This window comes from Thalassophryne amazonica, chromosome 6 (genome assembly GCF_902500255.1).
Source record: "Thalassophryne amazonica chromosome 6, fThaAma1.1, whole genome shotgun sequence".
Taxonomy (NCBI): Eukaryota; Metazoa; Chordata; class Actinopteri; order Batrachoidiformes; family Batrachoididae; genus Thalassophryne; species Thalassophryne amazonica.
The window spans coordinates 76123842-76141399 of record NC_047108.1 but is presented as its reverse complement, the minus strand read 5'-3'; the positions used below and the strand labels follow the sequence as shown (position 1 = coordinate 76141399).

Here is a 17558-nt window from a genome sequence, read left to right as displayed (position 1 = left end):
TTGAAGTATTTAATGGCCCCACAGACCATCACCAACTACACTACTGGCCACACTTTTGTTTCAGTCAGATATCAGGGGAGTCCAGTGGTACCCAGCCCCACCCATGCCAGGAATTGTTCAACATTTGACATTTCCTGTTTCACTGTGGACTCAAAATTTAGCACTTCCTGTTTCAGTCTCAACTTGCCACTGAATTCCCGTGAGATCCCATGAGATCTCATCTATTGTCAAACCAGGAAGTGTCGATCCAGGTTTGACTTTTTTTTTTTTTTTTAATGAAATAAACAAAAAGTTACACAGAAACCTAATAAAGGACAAAATACAACAGCAAAAACAACAAACCAAAAAACAGGTTAATTAAAAAAAAAACAAATCAAATCTGGGGCGGGGGGGGATTATTTAAGAAAAAATTTTTAAAGAAGACACATTTGATATTTCCAGTTTTACTGTGGGCTTAAAATTTGGCACTTCCCATTTCAGTGTGAACTTGCGACTGAATTCCCATGAGATCCCATGAGATCTCCTCGATTTTCAATCCAGGAAGTGTTCATCAGCTGACATTTCCTGTTTCACTGTGGGCTCAAAATTTGGCACCTCCTGTTTCAGTGTAAACTTGCCACTGAATTCCCGTGGGATTCCACGAGATCTTGTTTGTTGTTAGTCCAGGAAGTGTCGATCCAGGAAAATGTTCAACATTTAACATTTCATGTTTCACTGTGCACTTAAAATTTGGCACTTCCTGTTTTGGACACAGTGTACCATGAGCGAGCTTTGCAACGCTTTGCTCATATTCGTGGTAGTTGTTGTTGTAGTAATAGTATTGTAACCCTAACATGAATCCAAACCTTAACCAAAAGACAAACAGGTGTTTTCTGAGTGTTAAATGTGAAGTGTATGTTGAGCATGGGAATTTGGGTGAATATGCGCAAAAGCTAGCACTTAACTTTTCACGTCATATTGTACTGTGTGATCATAGAGTTGGATATTGCAAAGTTAGAGGGCAGAGTCAAGCTTGATTTGTGCCGTCAATGAGCATGTGCTGCCATTACCAGAGAGAGCAATATTATTTTAATTAAAAAGCGAACCAAAAACAGGTTGGCACGGCATTTACGGTCCGTGTAAGCCCATTGTAGTGATTGCCCTCTGTACTTCTGCATTCACTCAACATGCATGCTGTATTGCATATCCGGGTACTTTTTGCCCTCTTTGGTAATAGCAGCCGTGCTGCCATGTAGGCATGGCAGCGTTACGTTAGCAGTATAGGAAGTGTGCACTTTAGCTTCGCTATATCCAACTGTATGTGTGTGATGCAGAAAGATGCAGGGGAGACAGTGAAATGGAGACTGCTGATCTGCAATGGTGACACCTAACAATAGTAACCAAAACCGGTGATGCACAGTTCCACTCAGGAGCAACAAGAATGTACCCATGACCAGGGGCGTCGGACTGGGGGGTAAAGGGTACTATGTACCCAGGGCCCAGAGCATGGGGGGGCACAAAAAACTGGCATTAAATACGTTTTTGTGTTGCATGCTATTAATGTCTATACAATTCATGTTGTAAAAGAATATAATTAGAATGAATGTATAAATGTTGCAAAACATAATTCTGCTCTAACAATAATATTGAAAGATCTCTGAGGGGGGCAGCACGGTGGCTTAGTGGTTAGCACTGTTGGCTCACAGCGAGAAGGTCATGGGTTCGATTCCCGTGGCCTTTCTGTGTGGAGTTTGCATGTTCTCCCCGTGTTTGCGTGGGTTTCCTCCGGGTGCTCCGGTTTCCTCCCACATCCAAAGACATGCGGGTTAGGTGAATTGGAATCTTTAAAATTGTCCTTAGGTGTGCGTGTGGGTGTGTCTGTTTGTTTGTTTATTTGTGGCCCTGCGACAGACTGGCGTCCTGTCCTGGGTGTACCCCGCCTCATGCCCTATGACTGCTGGGATAGGCTCCAGCCCCCGCGCGACCCTTAATTGGACTAAGCGGTAGAAGATGGATGAATGGATGGATGGATCTCTGAGGGCCCTTCCACCCCTGCACAGTTGTACAATGGTTTAGTCCAGGCGCACACGCGGCACACTGCCCCCCCCCCCCCACACACACACACACACACACCCCAAAGGGGATCTGACAGAAAGAGGAGGTATTTAATAGTGCTGAAACAACTAATCAATTTAATCGATTATTAAAATAGTTGTCAGCTAATTTAGTCATTGATTAGTTGTTAAATAACTTTGTTTTACCGCAAATGTTTCGTTTCTTCCAAATAAATCAACCATTTCTGCAGCGCGGCTTTGCTTTGAACATTCAACCAATCGAAGCAGTGATTCGCAGATTGAAGCAGTGCTTCGATCTGCTGCTTTGTTGATTCATTGTTTTATTTCGCTTTATCTTAATTTTTCCCCACTAAAACCCCAAAAAACATATGTCTGTGAGTAATATTTAGCTTTTTATATTAATTTGACCTGTTATGGTCTTCTGAAACAGTTGATAGATGTATTTTATAACTTAAAAACGGGACCGATGCTAACGCGTTAGCATGACTACAGCGTTTTCAATGTTAAAGTTAGCATTAAGCTGTTGCAGCTGTTTGTGTGCATTTGTTTTCTGTATAATAATTCATGGCTCAGTGTTTGTTGTCATAAGAGTCAAATGTATTACAAATTGTAATTTTTTTATGTATTTTTTATTTATATATTAGTAATGACAGCAACAACAATAATAGTAATAATAATAACCAGAAATGCTACAACACAATTTTAGAGAAAGAAACAAATGAACCTGATTAAATACAACAGAAAAGATAAATCCAACTAACAATGAACATAAATAAATAAATATAGAAATAAATAACTGTTTCCTGTGAACACCTAGTGACTCTTAAACCTCCACTTCACCCCTGTTTTAAGTTTAATGACAATTTGTTTCGGTCAAACCACATCTAAGCTGTGTTTTTACACAAGAAAAAATAAAATGCAGTTAACTGCACATTTGTGTCTTTTTTCATGAAAATATGTTTTTAAAGATCACATATTAGACTTTAGTCAGACGTTTAAAATAGTTTTGTGGACTCTTGCTGTAATATGTTGTCAGTGGTTGAGATAGTTGCTGTAGGCATCTAAAAATGCTCATAATCTGGTGAAACCTGATAGAAATCTCTTTGTGGTGTGTCGGTGATGTATATGTGCAACATAAAACAAAACACTACTTCAGGTATGTTTTTGACGAGAAATAACATGTTTGTTACAAGCTCAAACATTGATGTTGCGTGATAATGGCCTTTTAATAAAAACTCACTTAAAGAAATAATGGCAAAACTCACATGTAAGTAAAAAAAAAAAAAAGATTAATTGAAAAAATAAATCGATTGATGAACTGATTAGTAAAATCCGGATTTCAAAAAAGAGGAAAAAAAAGGACAGGGAAAGAAAACTAAATGAGGGGAAGCAACTGCTAACCAAATTCTTTGAAAAGAGAGGTGAGCTTGAAAGCTAGCTATATTGAGTTGGGGGGTCTGGGGGACCAAATTGCACTCCTGTACATTCCTGTGCATTTTAACAGACGGGAATGCACCAAATTGCACCATTTTTCTAGAAAATGGTGCAGTTTGGTCCCCCAGACCCCCCAACTCAATATTGCTCCCCCAACTTTAAAAAGGGTTCTGACTCCCAGGTGTGAGCTAAGGAATACATGATTTAGACCTGGTTTGACTACGCATTAGAAATTTGGTGTTTGCATTAATAAAAAAGAACATAACAGTGTGTGTGTGTGGGGGGGGGGGGGGGGGTCTTCAATATGCCTAGTACCTAGGGCCCAGAACTTGGTGCTATACCCCTGCCTATGACACATTTTGTATAATATAGGAAAAGTTGAGCATATTACCACAAATTCCCGCACACAGGTGAAACATGCATTTTACTTTTAATTTTCAGAAACACACCTTTGCGTTTTGGTGACGGTCAGGGTTAGGATTAAGGTTACAATAAAAATAAGTAAAAAACAACTTTCCAATTTTTTCTCCAAATTATCTTACATCTTGGTATTGGTGATGTCATCGCTGCCTGCTGTAGTACAGCAGATAACTGTAAGAATCGTTCAAATCCGGTTACTAGCACCAAAATAACATTAGCCATTTGAATTTTCAATAGGGGGCGAAGTAGGGGTCAAAAAAATGTTCCAATCATATTGAAAGCTCTACCACATTACAGTAGTGTTCAGAATAATAGTAGTGCTATGTGACTAAAAAGATTAATCCAGGTTTGAGTATATTTCTTATTGTTACATGGGAAACAAGGTACCAGTAGATTCAGTAGATTCTCACAAATCCAACAAGACCAAGCATTCATGATATGCACACTCTTAAGGCTATGAAATTGGGCTATTAGTAAAAAAAAAAGTAGAAAAGGGGGTGTTCACAATAATAGTAGTGTGGCATTCAGTCAGTGAGTTCGTCAGTTTTGTGGAACAAACAGGTGTGAATCAGGTGTCTCCTATTTAAGGATGAAGCCAGCACTTGTTGAACATGCTTTTCTCTTTGAAAGCCTGAGGAAAATGGGACATTCAAGACATTGTTCAGAAGAACAGCGTAGTTTGATTAAAAAGTTGATTGGAGAGGGGAAAACTTATACGCAGGTGCAAAGAATTATAGGCTGTTCATCTACAATGATCTCCAATGCTTTAAAATGGACAAAAAACCCAGAGATGTGTGGAAGAAAACAGAAAACAACGATCAAAATGGATAGAAGAATAACCAGAATGGCAAAGGCTCACCCACTGATCAGCTCCAGGATGATCAAAGACAGTCTGGAGTTACCTGTAAGTGCTGTGACAGTTAGAAGATGCCTGTGTGAAGCTAATTTATTTGCAAGAATCCCCCACAAAGTCCCTCTGTTAAATAAAAGACGTGCACTAACCTATAAAATTATTCATGGACTGGCACCTCACTACCTAGCTGACCTAATTAAACCTTACGTACCAGCCTGGGCTTTACGTTCTCAGGGTGCAGGACTACTTAGTGTCCCTAAGGTGAATAAGACGTCTGCGGGTCACAGAGCTTTCTCTTATCATTGCTCTGTTCTGTGGAATGATCTCCCTGCGTCAAAAAAAAACAGTCAGATTCTGTGGAGACTTTCAAGTCCAGACTTAAGACGCACTTATTTTCCCTTTCATATGGCTAGCATACTGGTACAGTTTTGTTTTACCCTTTTTATTCTTTTAATTCATTTATTAGTAATTGGAGCGGGCTGCGGCCTCAACTTTACCTAAATTCTGGGTCTTTTAGTGAAGTTTAGGGCTAGTGGCCGGCAATCACCTTAGTATTTCTCTGTTTTTCTTGTTGTTTAATGCTGGCAAATTATACAGTATTTTTTGGCTTTCTGATGCCTGATTCTGTTTTTTCTCTCTGTTTAAGGTGCAGCTCCATCCAGAGATGGGAGTTGTATTCGTGTTGGCGATCCTTCTGTCCTGTGTGCCAATAGCATTTCTTGTATATTCGTCCGTGAATTGTTCTGTGAATTGTTCTGTAATTTATGTTTGTAGCATGCTTCAAGCAGAGGATCACCCCTTTGAGTCTGGTCTGCTTGAGGTTTCTTCCTCAGAGGGAGTTTTTCCTTACCACTGTTGCTCTGGGGGCAGGTAAGGTTAGACCTTACCTGTGTGAAGTGCTTTGAGGCAACTCTGTTGTGATTTGGTGCTATATAAATGAAAATAAACTGAAATGTGCAGAAGAGGTTACAATTTGCCAAAGAACACATCAACTGGCCTAAAGAGAAATGGAGGAATATTTTGTGGACTGATGAGAGTAAAATTGTTCTTTTTGGGTCCAAGGGCCGCAGACAGTTTGTGAGACGACCCCAAAACTCTGAATTCAAGCCACAGTTCACAGTGAAGACAGTGAAGCATGGTGGTGTAAGCATCATGATATGGGCATGTTTCTCCTACTATGGTGTTGGGCCTATATATCGCATACCAGGTATCATGGATCAGTTTGGATATGTCAAAATACTTGAAGAGGTCATGTTGCCTTATGCTGAAGAGGACATGCCCTTGAAATGGGTGTTTCAACAAGACAATGACCCCAAGCACACTAGTAAATGAGGAAAATCTTGGTTCCAAACCAACAAAATTAATGCCTCGCAGATGTGAAGAAATCATGAAAAACTGTGGTTATACGCCTAAATACTAGTTTAGTGATTCACAGGATTGCTAAAAAAGCAGTTTGAAAATAATAGTTTTGAGTTTGTAGCGTCAACAGCAGATGCTACTACGCGTATTATTGTGAACACCCCCTTTTCTACTTTTTTAACTAATAACCCAATTTCATAGCCTTAAGAGTGTGTATATCATGAATGCTTGGTCTTGTTGGATTTGAATCTACTGGTACCTTGTTTCCCATGTAACAATAAGAAATATACTCAAAACCTGGATTAATCTTTTTAGTCACATAGCACTACTATTATTCTGAGCACTACTGTATGTGTCTGTTCACAAAGATTCCAAAAAGGTATAGTTTGGACCACCTATAACTGACTGTTCTGGAGTTATGGGTAAAAACAGCAAGAATGGTGACAAAGGTCAGTTTCAGTTTGTACAGGGGTCAAAAGTTAAAGTTGCTCCAGTTTTGATAAAATGTGGTGGAAATTATTGGTTGACCTAATAGGATTAACAAATGGAATAGTTCTGACTGTGTTGAATGTTTGGTCTCCAAAGTAAAGGTCAAACAATGTCATCGTCCATTGGATTCTATGACATGTGACATATGTTACCCCGTAACATGATAACTAAGCATGACACATGGTGCAAAGGCCCGAAGGGGGATTACGTCGTGGCTATTTCTGTCCATCTGTCCATCACAAAAAGGGTATACTGTTGTGAAAGTGTAGGAACACGGACCCACAACAGGGGGCGTAAATGATCGGGCAATGGATAAGCCAAACAGTAACAATTTAATGTTGTAAATTGTGCACAACGGAATACAGACAATAACAAGTTTGGAACTACAGTCAATTACACGTTGGGTGACGTGTGGGCAGGCTCGAGGATAGGAGACGCCCGTCCAGAACCGAGCCGGATCCCACACGGCCCTCACCGCCAACGGATCTGAAGAACACCGGAGCCGCCAAGTCCTGAGTCCCCAGGTGGCCACCGTCTCCAGCTGTCAGACCTGGCACTGCTGGCAGAGAACAAAAACAGCACAGGTGAGTGTGAGTACGCACACTCAGTAATCCCACAATCTGTGTTCTTTTGGGAGGGAGCACCTCCACCTCCAATCACACACTCGTGCAGCTCCTGTCTAACCACTTATCTGGTTGGGGTGTGAAGCGAAGCCGTCGCTGATCACACCAAACGCCAATCCCTCAGAATAAGGCAAACCACAGGAAAACGGCTGCAAAGAAGTTCAGACAATACGTCAGGGTTCAGACACAGCAGAGAATATTACCTCCAAGGTAGCTGATTTCTCGGCGGGGAGGTGGAGTTGCAGTCCGGCCTTTATGGTGGTGGTGATGTGGATGAGTGACAGCTGGTGCTGATGACAAGTGACAGCTGTCACTCCCAGTTGCTATGACGCCCTCTCATGCTTGAAGCCCGCACTTCAAGCAGGGCGCCATCTGGTAGTGGTGGGCCAGCAGTACCTCCTCTTCAGCGGCCCACACAACATATACACGCATTCTGAAATCAACTTCTCTCGCACTTTTAGGAGAAATTTTGTGAAACTTGGTAAAATTCCTTGTTATAGGTTGCTCATACACATATTTTCATGTCATTCCAGTTGGGCCAATTTTACCATAGTTATGGCCCTTGATTACCAAAGCTGGACTCCGTCAGTTTCATGCTTGGGTGCCTGCATTCTGAAATCAACTCCTCCCGCATTTTTAGTAGGAATTTCATGTAAACTGGTAGAAATCCTTGTTATAGGTTGATAATACGCATAATGCAATATTGTACAAGATTGACACATTTTGACAAAGATATGGCCCTTGATTAACAAACTAAAACAGTGCCAATTTCATGAGTTTGTCCCTGCATTATGAAATCAACTCCTCTCACATTTTTAGGATGAATTTTGGGAAACTTGGTACAATTCCTTGAAATGTTATCAGAATGTACAAGCACATGTACCAAAGCAGCATTTGCCAACCGGGGATATTGTACTGTCATTCTTGTTCCACGTGTCTTACTACAGATTTTTTTTTTTTTTTTCTTTTGTGAAAATAGGCTGAACAACCACATGTATGTAAGTCACACACTCAGTTCACCTATAAAATCAGTCAGACTTGAACCAAGATTTGGATTCTAGAATTTTCCCAGTGGAATTTTTACCATGGAGAAACAGAGCTGTTTTCTCAGTTTGTTTCTGTAATTTATGTCTGTAGCATGGCCCAAGCAGAGGGTCACCCCTTTGAGTCTGGTCTGCTTGAGGTTTCTTCCTCAGAGGGAGTTTTTCCTTACCACTGTTGCTCTGGGGGTTGGTAAGGTTAGACCTTACCTGTGTGAAGCGCCTTGAGGCAACTCTGTTGTGATTTGGCGCTATATAAAGGAAAATAAATTGAAATTGGTCCATTTCTACAGTGCTACATTAGGACTGAATGTGTTTTCTGGAACTGTATGCTTCCAGAATGTCACATGACATATTGTGACATCTCAAAGGAGGGAACTGGTGGGAAATTGATTTATTTTAATAACTTGGGGATGTTTTAAGGGCATTTCCTCAGTAAGTTTCTTTTAACCCTGTCCAAGGCTAAAAAGGTTGTACAAAATCCAAAACTGACGGAAAAATTACATTCCTAAGGTTGTGTTATGGAAATATGTTTTGTTTTTTGTCTCTTCTTGTAAGTGTAACATCTAGTTGTTTTGATCACCATCCGTACAAGCAGAAACCAACACCTGACAATTCTTTTCAAGTGTTAAATTTTTTGGCTGGAGTGCAGTGTCCACAGTGGTGGAAAAGGCATGCAAAGCAGACCAATGCCCTGCAGGGATGTTGGCAGAGGACAACGTTTTGATAAAGGCCTCTGCAGATAACATTCATCCATTCTCCGCTTCCTGTCTCTCGTTTTGTGGATTCAGCCTCTGTTTCTCGCCCTTTATTTCTCTGCCTGTGTCTCGCTTCCTCGCTCTGTGGTTCGGTTGATTATGGTGTTGGTCGGTAGCTCGAGGGCTTGGCATCCAAATTAAACTCTTTTGGTCCTCAGAGTGTTCGACTTGACGTGTCTCCACACAGGGATTAGCACACCCACTTGTTAGTGCTTGCGTAGGTGCTGTGACTCTGAATGCGGGAAAGTTTGCTGGTCTTTGTTTTTGGAATACAGTCTAAGGAACGTCTATTTTGTGGTCATTAGCGTTGCCGGTTATAAATGATGCACACATCAGAGTTAATGAATCCACTCCTCTTCAGCTTTCCCACACATTCTCGTTGACCTCACGTGGCTGATCCTTAACACTGGACATCAGCCTATTGTTCTTGGAAGGGAGGTGTCCAATGTCTACCCTGCACCCATCATCGGTCTCTGTTTCTTTGTCATGTAACTAAAGACAGCAAATCTCTTAGATGTCATGCACATTCCGTATATGTGCTGGTGATTTTTATTTTCTCAGCTCCCTCCTCCTCCTCTTCCTCCTCTAATAACAAACACAGGAAGTTACTGTCGCCTGACAGAGCACAGGGTAAGCAAAGAAGAGCAGCATTCCGGTCAAACCCTTGCAAACGGGCTCTGGCTCAGTCTGAGCTTAATGAGATATTAAACATCTGCTGGGCGTGATGAGATGTCGGTTTAACAATTTAGTCACGTTACACCTAGTACATGGGATGAAGAGGAAAGCCGGTCAGATTTAAAACACCCCATGTGACTGCCTGCAGCAGAGGGTATTAAGAAAAAAGCTCAAAGCATCCATCTGTACTAAGATTAAACAATAAACGTCAAATGCACAATGATTGTTTTCTGCAAGACTTCGTTTAAGTGGAGAACAAATGTGAACGTGTCATTTCTTCAAGAGTAGTGTGCTGGTGCAAGATGACTGTACAGTTACGGAGAATGGAGACTGCACCACATGCACAAGGTCAAAACCTGAAATCTAACATGTAATTATGTGCCGACGCAGAGAGAGTGCAAAGTATACTGTAAATGTGTTTGTGTCCATTCATATTCCTCGTTCAGGCCATGTATGTGCTGTGTTTTTGTAACCTCGTAAATTTCCCGTGTCCCTTTCACGCTCCCTCACCCTCACTCACTCTTTCCACATTTGGCAATTGGGTGTCTGTTCTTCATTTTAGAGCTGCAGGAACGCTGATGAAAGGTGAAACATTGAGCCAGTTTGTCATCACAGCAAGTGCAAGTGCACTGCCCGCAAATGACAATTCTGAACACTGAGGGACATTCTGCAGTTTATCGTTTTAGTCACGCGTCACATTCTGAGGTGACAGACTGCTGCCTTAGTGCATCTGGAAATATTCACAGCATTTCACTTTTTCCACAATTTATGTTACAGCCTTATTCCAGAATGGATGAAATTCATTTTTCTGTCAAAATTGTTGTCACAACACCTCATAGTGACAACATGAAAAAAGCTCTTTTGATTTTTTTCCAACTTTATTAAAAAAAAAAAAAATCACATGTACTTAAGTATTCACACCCTTTGTCCAATACTTTGTTGATGCACCTTTGGCAGCAATTACAGTCTCACATCTTCTTGAATGTGATGCCACAAGCTTGGTGCACCTATCTTTGAGCAGTTCTGTCCATTCCTCTTTGCAGCACCTCTCAAGCTCCATCAGGTTGGGTGGGGAGTGACAGTGCACAGCCATTTTCAGATCTCTCCAGAGATGTTCAATCAGATTCAGGTCTGGGCTCTGGCTGGGCCACAGAGTTGTCCTGAAGCCACTCCTTTGATATCTTGGCTGTGTACTTTGTGTCATTGACCTGCTGAAAGAAGAACCATCACTCCAGTCTGATGTCAAGAGCGCTCTGGATCAGGTTTTCATCCAGGATGTCTCTGTACATTGCTGCATTCATCTTTCCCTCAATCCTGACTAGTCTCCCAGTTCCTGCTGCTGAAAAACATCCCCACACCATGATGCTGCCACCACCATGCTTCACTGTAGGGATGGCGCCTGGTTTCCTCCAAACATGACGTCTGGCATTCACATCAAAGAGTTCAACCTTTGTCTCATCAGACCAGAGAATTTTGTTTCTCATGGTCTGAGAGTCCTTCAGGTGCTTTTTGGCAAACTCCAGGTGGGCTACCATGTGCCTTTTACTAAGGAGTGGCTTCTGTCTGGCCACTAAACCCTACAGGCTTGACTAAGGCCCCTGATCTTCCCCAATAGCTCAGTTTAGACATGCGGCCAGCTCCAGGAAGAGTCCTGGTGGATCCTAACTTCTTCCATTTATGGATGATGGAGGCCACAGTGCTCATTGGGACCTTCAAAGCAGCAGAAATGTTTTTTGTACCCTTCCCCAGATTTGTGCCTCGAGACAATCCTGTCTCAGAGGTCTATAGACAATTCCTTTGACTTCATGCTTGGTTTGTGCTCTGACATGCACTGTCAGCTGTGGGACCTTATATGTAGACAGGTGTGTGTTTTTCCAAAGCATGTCCAATCAACTGAATTTACCTGAGATGGACACCAATTAAGCTGTAGAAACATCTCAAGGATGATCAGCGGAAACAGGATGCACCTGAGCTCAATTGTGAGCGTCATAGCAAAGGCGGTGAATACTTATGTACGAGATTTTTTTTTTTTTGGTTTGTTTTAATAAATTTGCAAAAAAAACAAAAAAAAGTTTTTCACATCACATTGTCATCATATGGTATTGTGTGTAGAATTTTGAGGAAAAAAATTAATTTCATGCATTTTGGAATAAGGCTGTAACAACAAAATGTGAAAAAAGAGAAGCATGGTGATTACTTTACAGATGCACTGTACTTCAGCAGTGAACTGCTGAATTTCATCCACTTGCATCAGCTTTGATTATTCACTTTTTTTTCTTCTTTCTTTCTTTCTTTCTGTGCAAAACTGAAAATACAGATCACTTTTTGAACTGACTAATTTGTGTTTTTGAGAATCATGACATTGTCCAACTTATAGAAACTATCAAGCTGGATGGTCAGGAATGGCTGGATACAAATGCAGGACTCAGACAAACAGCTCTGGCTTTTAAAAGAGTTTACTTGCAGAATAAGCTGGGGTTGGTACACAAGAAGGCAGTCCAAAAAATACAACAGTACAATAATCATCAGGCTAATGGTGTGGTCTAGAATACAGGCAAGAGATCAAACAACACAATGAGGCAGGCTGAAAGGGGAAAAATACAAAAACAGAGCTGGAAAGAATTCACGAAGCACATTGATCTGGCGAGGGACTAGAGAACCAAGTGAAGCTTATATACACCCAGGTGATGAGCTACAGATTAGAAACTGGTGTGTGTGGAAAGCACCAGAACAAGGGTGTGGCCAGACAGAGTGAAATGCCCACCACCAAGCACCAAGAGACAGACAAGAGAGATAGGGACAGGAAAAACCCAAGCAGAGAAAAAAAAAAAAAAAACAGCAAGAGAAGAAAGCAGAAAAACAAAATAACTAAACAGAACATCACACACATGACAATATAAAAGTTCAAATCCTGACAGAAACAAAAATATAAATGCAAAACTTGTAGTTTTTCACCCATTTTTCAGACTTTTGATAATAATTCAACAGGCACATAATGTCTGTAATATTTAAATATGTTTTACTTTAATTTTTAAACCTCCTCAATCATCAACATTATGTCTGAGCATTAAAAACTGATTGTCTCATAATCAAAATGTAGGCCCGAGAGTTTTTTGTGACATATGTTACAGAAGTCCATATCTGAATGCTGACATACTCTTTGAGCCACACTCAGTGAGGATGCATGCAGTCTTTGTGACACGCCCACACAGCCTGGGACAGACACAACTGTCTCTGAATAGAGAAGGGATGGCTCAGCCTTTGATAAAGAGAGACACTTGGACAGATTTTATGAGTCGTGAGGTCAGTGGAGTGCATTTGGTGATGCCAATACCTTTGCAGGAGAACAATGTTCCAAGTCTTTAGGGTCCTGGACCTTCCTGTCTTACTCTCTGGTTGCCACACTTGGATGCTAACCAGTGACCTAAGGCTGCAACTGGATGTGTTTGGTGCTAGGCCTCTTAAGAACTTCCTAGTTGATACTCAGTTGAGGAACACCACTTGCATTGTGAGGAAACATCTATGATTTGGCCCTGTCTCATGTTTCTCTGGGTATGATCCAGCATGCACATGCCTGACTGTTGGAGACCCTAGAAACAAAAAAAGGCCAAGGAGATGCCCACATTTCCCCTGCGCACAGCAAATAGATGGTTATTTTTGAGAAATAGGGATGATGTGGTGGACTGCCTGAGTAGTTGGCATTCAGGACCCAAAGTCGTTCCATAGTGGGATGGAGGTGAGTGGACGCAAGAGAGATTATGCTGAGACAGAAGAACAGTAGAAACCTGGATTCTAAATAGCTGGAATTTAATGAAAATAACTAACAGAAGAGAGAAAAACAAAAAGTAGCAGTCACTGACAGAGAGATAGAGTTTTGTGACAGATACACATGGGGTGGGGGGAATCCAGAGAAGGTCCTGGTTGTGCTCCAGATTTTTTTTTTCTTCTCTTTATCTTTTCCTTATGCTTTCAATAATTCTTCCTTTTCTCTTTTCCAGCCACATCTTTTTGGACTCATCCAGGCTTGACTATTCGTCCTTTCATCTTTCTAAGAACAATCAATGTATTCTCTTGTTCATCCGTCTGCTCCCCTGCAGCTAACCCCAAAAAACCTGCATGGCCTCCCACCAGCCACCCACTCTTGACACACACACACACACACACACACACACACACACACACACACACACACACACACACACACACGGTCCCCAATTACAGTCCAACAGTCACCAAAGTCAAATCTGCATAACACACACACACACAATATGAGCAGCCCCATGTGTTTTTGTGTAACGGCTGGCGGTGGGAGTTTGTGTTGGAGCTCATCTAGTGACAAAAGGTTCTACGTGATGTTTATCATTCATACACTAAAAACAAAACACTTGATCAAACTAATTCCACTTGATTACAGGGATGTGCAGGATTCAAGCGTAATGTACTGTCATTTTAAACGCTATATCAGGATAACTTTAATTATTGTGTAAGCTGCACATTTGCTTTAATGCAGACACAATTACCACAGTCATTTTCTAAATTAAAGGTAAGATTCTAAAAGAAATGATTAGTTTGAGCATGTTGAAATGAAAACTGACTGTGCAAACTGATTTTTTTCATACAATTAAACTGCAAGTCAAGCTTAATTTTAAGGATGAAAATAGTACACAGAGGAGAGAAGCAGCATCATATGATAGAAAGAGATAAAGATGCAAAAAAGAGACGTGCTTGGTTTTTCTTCATGATTATGTCGATCTCTGTGCAGATTACTGGTCCTGTGTGACTCCGTGTTGTGGATAGAGGACCAGACCCTGAGCATCAATCACACAGGAGAAGGTGTTTGGGGGAATTTTGTCCACCTCCAACAGGTTATTTTCCAGGTGGACTGAGGTCATGGTGGAGCCTGAATTACTCGGGTGGCAAACTCCCCATTGCTTCACAATCCTGAAACCACAAGCACAAACACTGTGTTGTTTATGTATTTTTATAAAATAACATTTTTTGTCAGATTTTCCTTTTAACTGCCAATTAACATTCAGAAATGTGAAACTGTTTCCTTAAAATGTCATGAAATAAAAATACCTCCCACTCCTGCTATAAAAGAACTCAAGAACCAGGCTCGTACTCTTGCACTGTCCACTAGATGTCACTATTGCAGTGTTGTGAGTCTTTTTAAGCACTGAAACCTTTACTGAGCCAATTGGTTTATTCAGTGTTTCAAAACAGTGACTTTTTTTTATAATTCTTTTGTTCAGTGTTTCAAGTGTTTTGAACCAGAGAGTTATTTTCTAAAGCTATAGCTTCATTCGTTTTCAAGTGTTTTGAAACTTGTGAATTATTCATCCAAGTTAAGGGTCACGGGGTGCTGGAGCCTATCCCAGTGGTCATTGTATGAGAGACGGGGTGCACCCTGGGCAGGCCCCTGGTCTGTCACAGGACCACCACATATTTGATAAACAAACTGATTCACACTGACACCTATAGTCAATTAAAATTCACCATTTCACCTAACATATGTCTTTGGATGTGGGAGGAAGACGGAGCACCCGGAGAGAACATGTAAACTCCACGAGGAAAGGACCAGGTCACAAATAAACCTGGGACCTTCTCGCTGTGAGGTAACAGTGCTAAATATTAACTGTGTCTAACTGTAGTTCCGATGGGTTAAATGCAGAAAACAAATTTTTTTGTGTGTATTTATATATGTACAATGACAATAAAGTCTCTTCTTCTAAACCACTGTGCTGTCCAAGTCTGACTGTGAATCATTTTGTTCAAAGTCATTGTTTCGTTTTGCTGCTTGAATAGCACAAATCATTTTCCCAAGGAACTGTTTCGTGTGCACTTTTCACAGTTCAGAACAGTGAATAATTTCTGAAACCGAGGAATCTCTCCTGTCAAACAGGTGTCACTATCATAATATTGCAATCATCTCAGAATAATGGATCAGATTTTCACACATTTTGAAATTGGTTCATTTTATAAAGAATTAATTAATTTAGTAGTTTGAGTGTTACACATCTGATTATTTTTTAAAGCAACTGTAACTTTAAATTCTGGCTTGATATGAAATGCTCTTTCACCTGATCTGATTGTTGTTCAGTCTCAGCACCTGCAGCTTCTTAAAACGGCGGATGGCGCGAGGGACTTGCTCAAGATAGTTGTTGTCCAACAGAAGCTCAGTGAGGGTGCGATACGTCCCCACAAATGCAAACTGCTGTAAACCATCAATGCCTAGGACATTGTGGGATAGATCCAGGGACTCCAGGCCGGGTCGTAGGTGGCTGAATACGTAAGCGGGGACGTGACTTAAGCGGTTGTGTTCTATAGACAGTTTGCGAAGAGGGCGGGGCAGGTTGATGGGGACCGAGGTGAACTGGTTGTAAGACAGGTTCAAGTCCTCCAGGGCTCTGAGGAGACAAAGCAAACACAGCAAATTAAAGTGGAGCAGATATCAAAAAGAGCACTTTAAAAGGGAATTTTTGCGAGTAACTGTACTTTTTAGAAAGCCAGTAAAATCCCTGTTTGGTTTATAGCTGTGGGTTTTGGATTTCATATTAAGTACTTTTGAAAACGTGGCACTTGTGTTTTATAGTTACAGTCTGGACTGCAGGAAGTGGTAGGTCAGCAGTGCAAGCAAGAGCCTAGGCAGCATGAATGGTGCAGCGCAGCAGGGGAACAAAGTAATGGCACCTGAGGAGGTATAAAAGCAAGATCCAGGGAGCATTGGGCCTGTTAACAGGTATGAACATAAAATGAATGGTAATAATCCAGGCAGGGCAGGGACCAGTTTGAGGGCTTGTGGAGAAACGAGGACAGGGGTTCAGTGTTTGCGACGTATGTGAGTTAAAGATCCTACGCAGCTGTTGTGAATTTACCGCGGAGCTCACAGCAGGAGAGAAAGCTCATTTCCTGTTCTACCACCATTCACAGACCCCACTGAAGAGCAAACACACTGAAAACAAACTCACAGCAAGCGGCCAAGTCGCACATAATGGAACATTCAAATTACCACCGTCTGACTGATGCACAACCAACTTCTTACTTACATCAAGACTTTAAAGGATCAAACTTTTTAAATGTACCTTTTGCTGTTTAAAAAAAGTGGATGGGGCTTGCCACCTCTCACCCACTGATCGCTGGGATCGACTCCAGCTCCACCGTGACCCTTGTTGATGAACATGGATATAGAGGAAGAATGAAAATGTCTGAAATGCTAATAGTGGAACTGCTTGAAGGGAAGGAGAGATGACCTGCCTGAAGGACTATGCCCAGAAAGGGGGCATGAAGGTAATTCTGGCAGATTCAATACAAAATATCCACATACTAAAGTTCAGGTCTGGAACCTCCATGTCCAGAAAGGACCAGAGTCATGCATAGTGAGAGGAACCAGTTATTATCATTATCATCAGAGAGGGGCAGAGACAAAGACCCCACCAGAGGGAGCCAGAACAACCTGCACAGGGAGTCTCTTCCCAAGGGCTCTATAACAGGTCACCTGTAAGAGGAAAATGAAGAGGGTGAAATACAGAATGCCTGGTGATGTCCTGGATACTGGTTACAGCAACATGCAGTAATTCTGTCTGCAATGGAAAATACCGAAGCAGTAATCAGAGAGCGAGCAGCATGAAAGTTATAATCACTAGGGTGACTGATGTGCTGAATCAAGCATTCAGTCATTTATAGAATTACTCATGTAACGGAGGCCAGCAGGTGTCGCTGTGCATATGTAGTTAGTAAACATCACTCCCAACAGCTCAAAAGTTTCTCTGATCACAAGGCCAGGTCCCTGGGTTTTAGCCTTCTGGTTAGAGAGTCCAACTCCCAAGCCAAGGGAGCAAATGGGCGGAGTCATA

At 41.5% G+C, this 17558-nt stretch overlaps 1 protein-coding gene across 1 annotated transcript in view; it reads right to left on the bottom strand.

Moving 5' to 3' along the window:
• Nucleotides 1-13883: 13883 nt before the first annotated feature.
• The window catches only part of si:dkey-32e6.6 (extracellular matrix protein 2), a 49496-nt gene continuing 45821 nt past the window's right edge, over nucleotides 13884-17558 (bottom strand). Inside the window, exons 9-10 of the mRNA XM_034172537.1 lie at nucleotides 15786-16112; nucleotides 13884-14646 (exon numbers count right to left, since the gene is read on the bottom strand). Coding sequence (XP_034028428.1) covers nucleotides 14469-14646; nucleotides 15786-16112 — 505 coding nt within the window. The 3' untranslated portion in view covers nucleotides 13884-14468. The remainder of the gene's footprint in view (nucleotides 14647-15785; nucleotides 16113-17558) is intronic.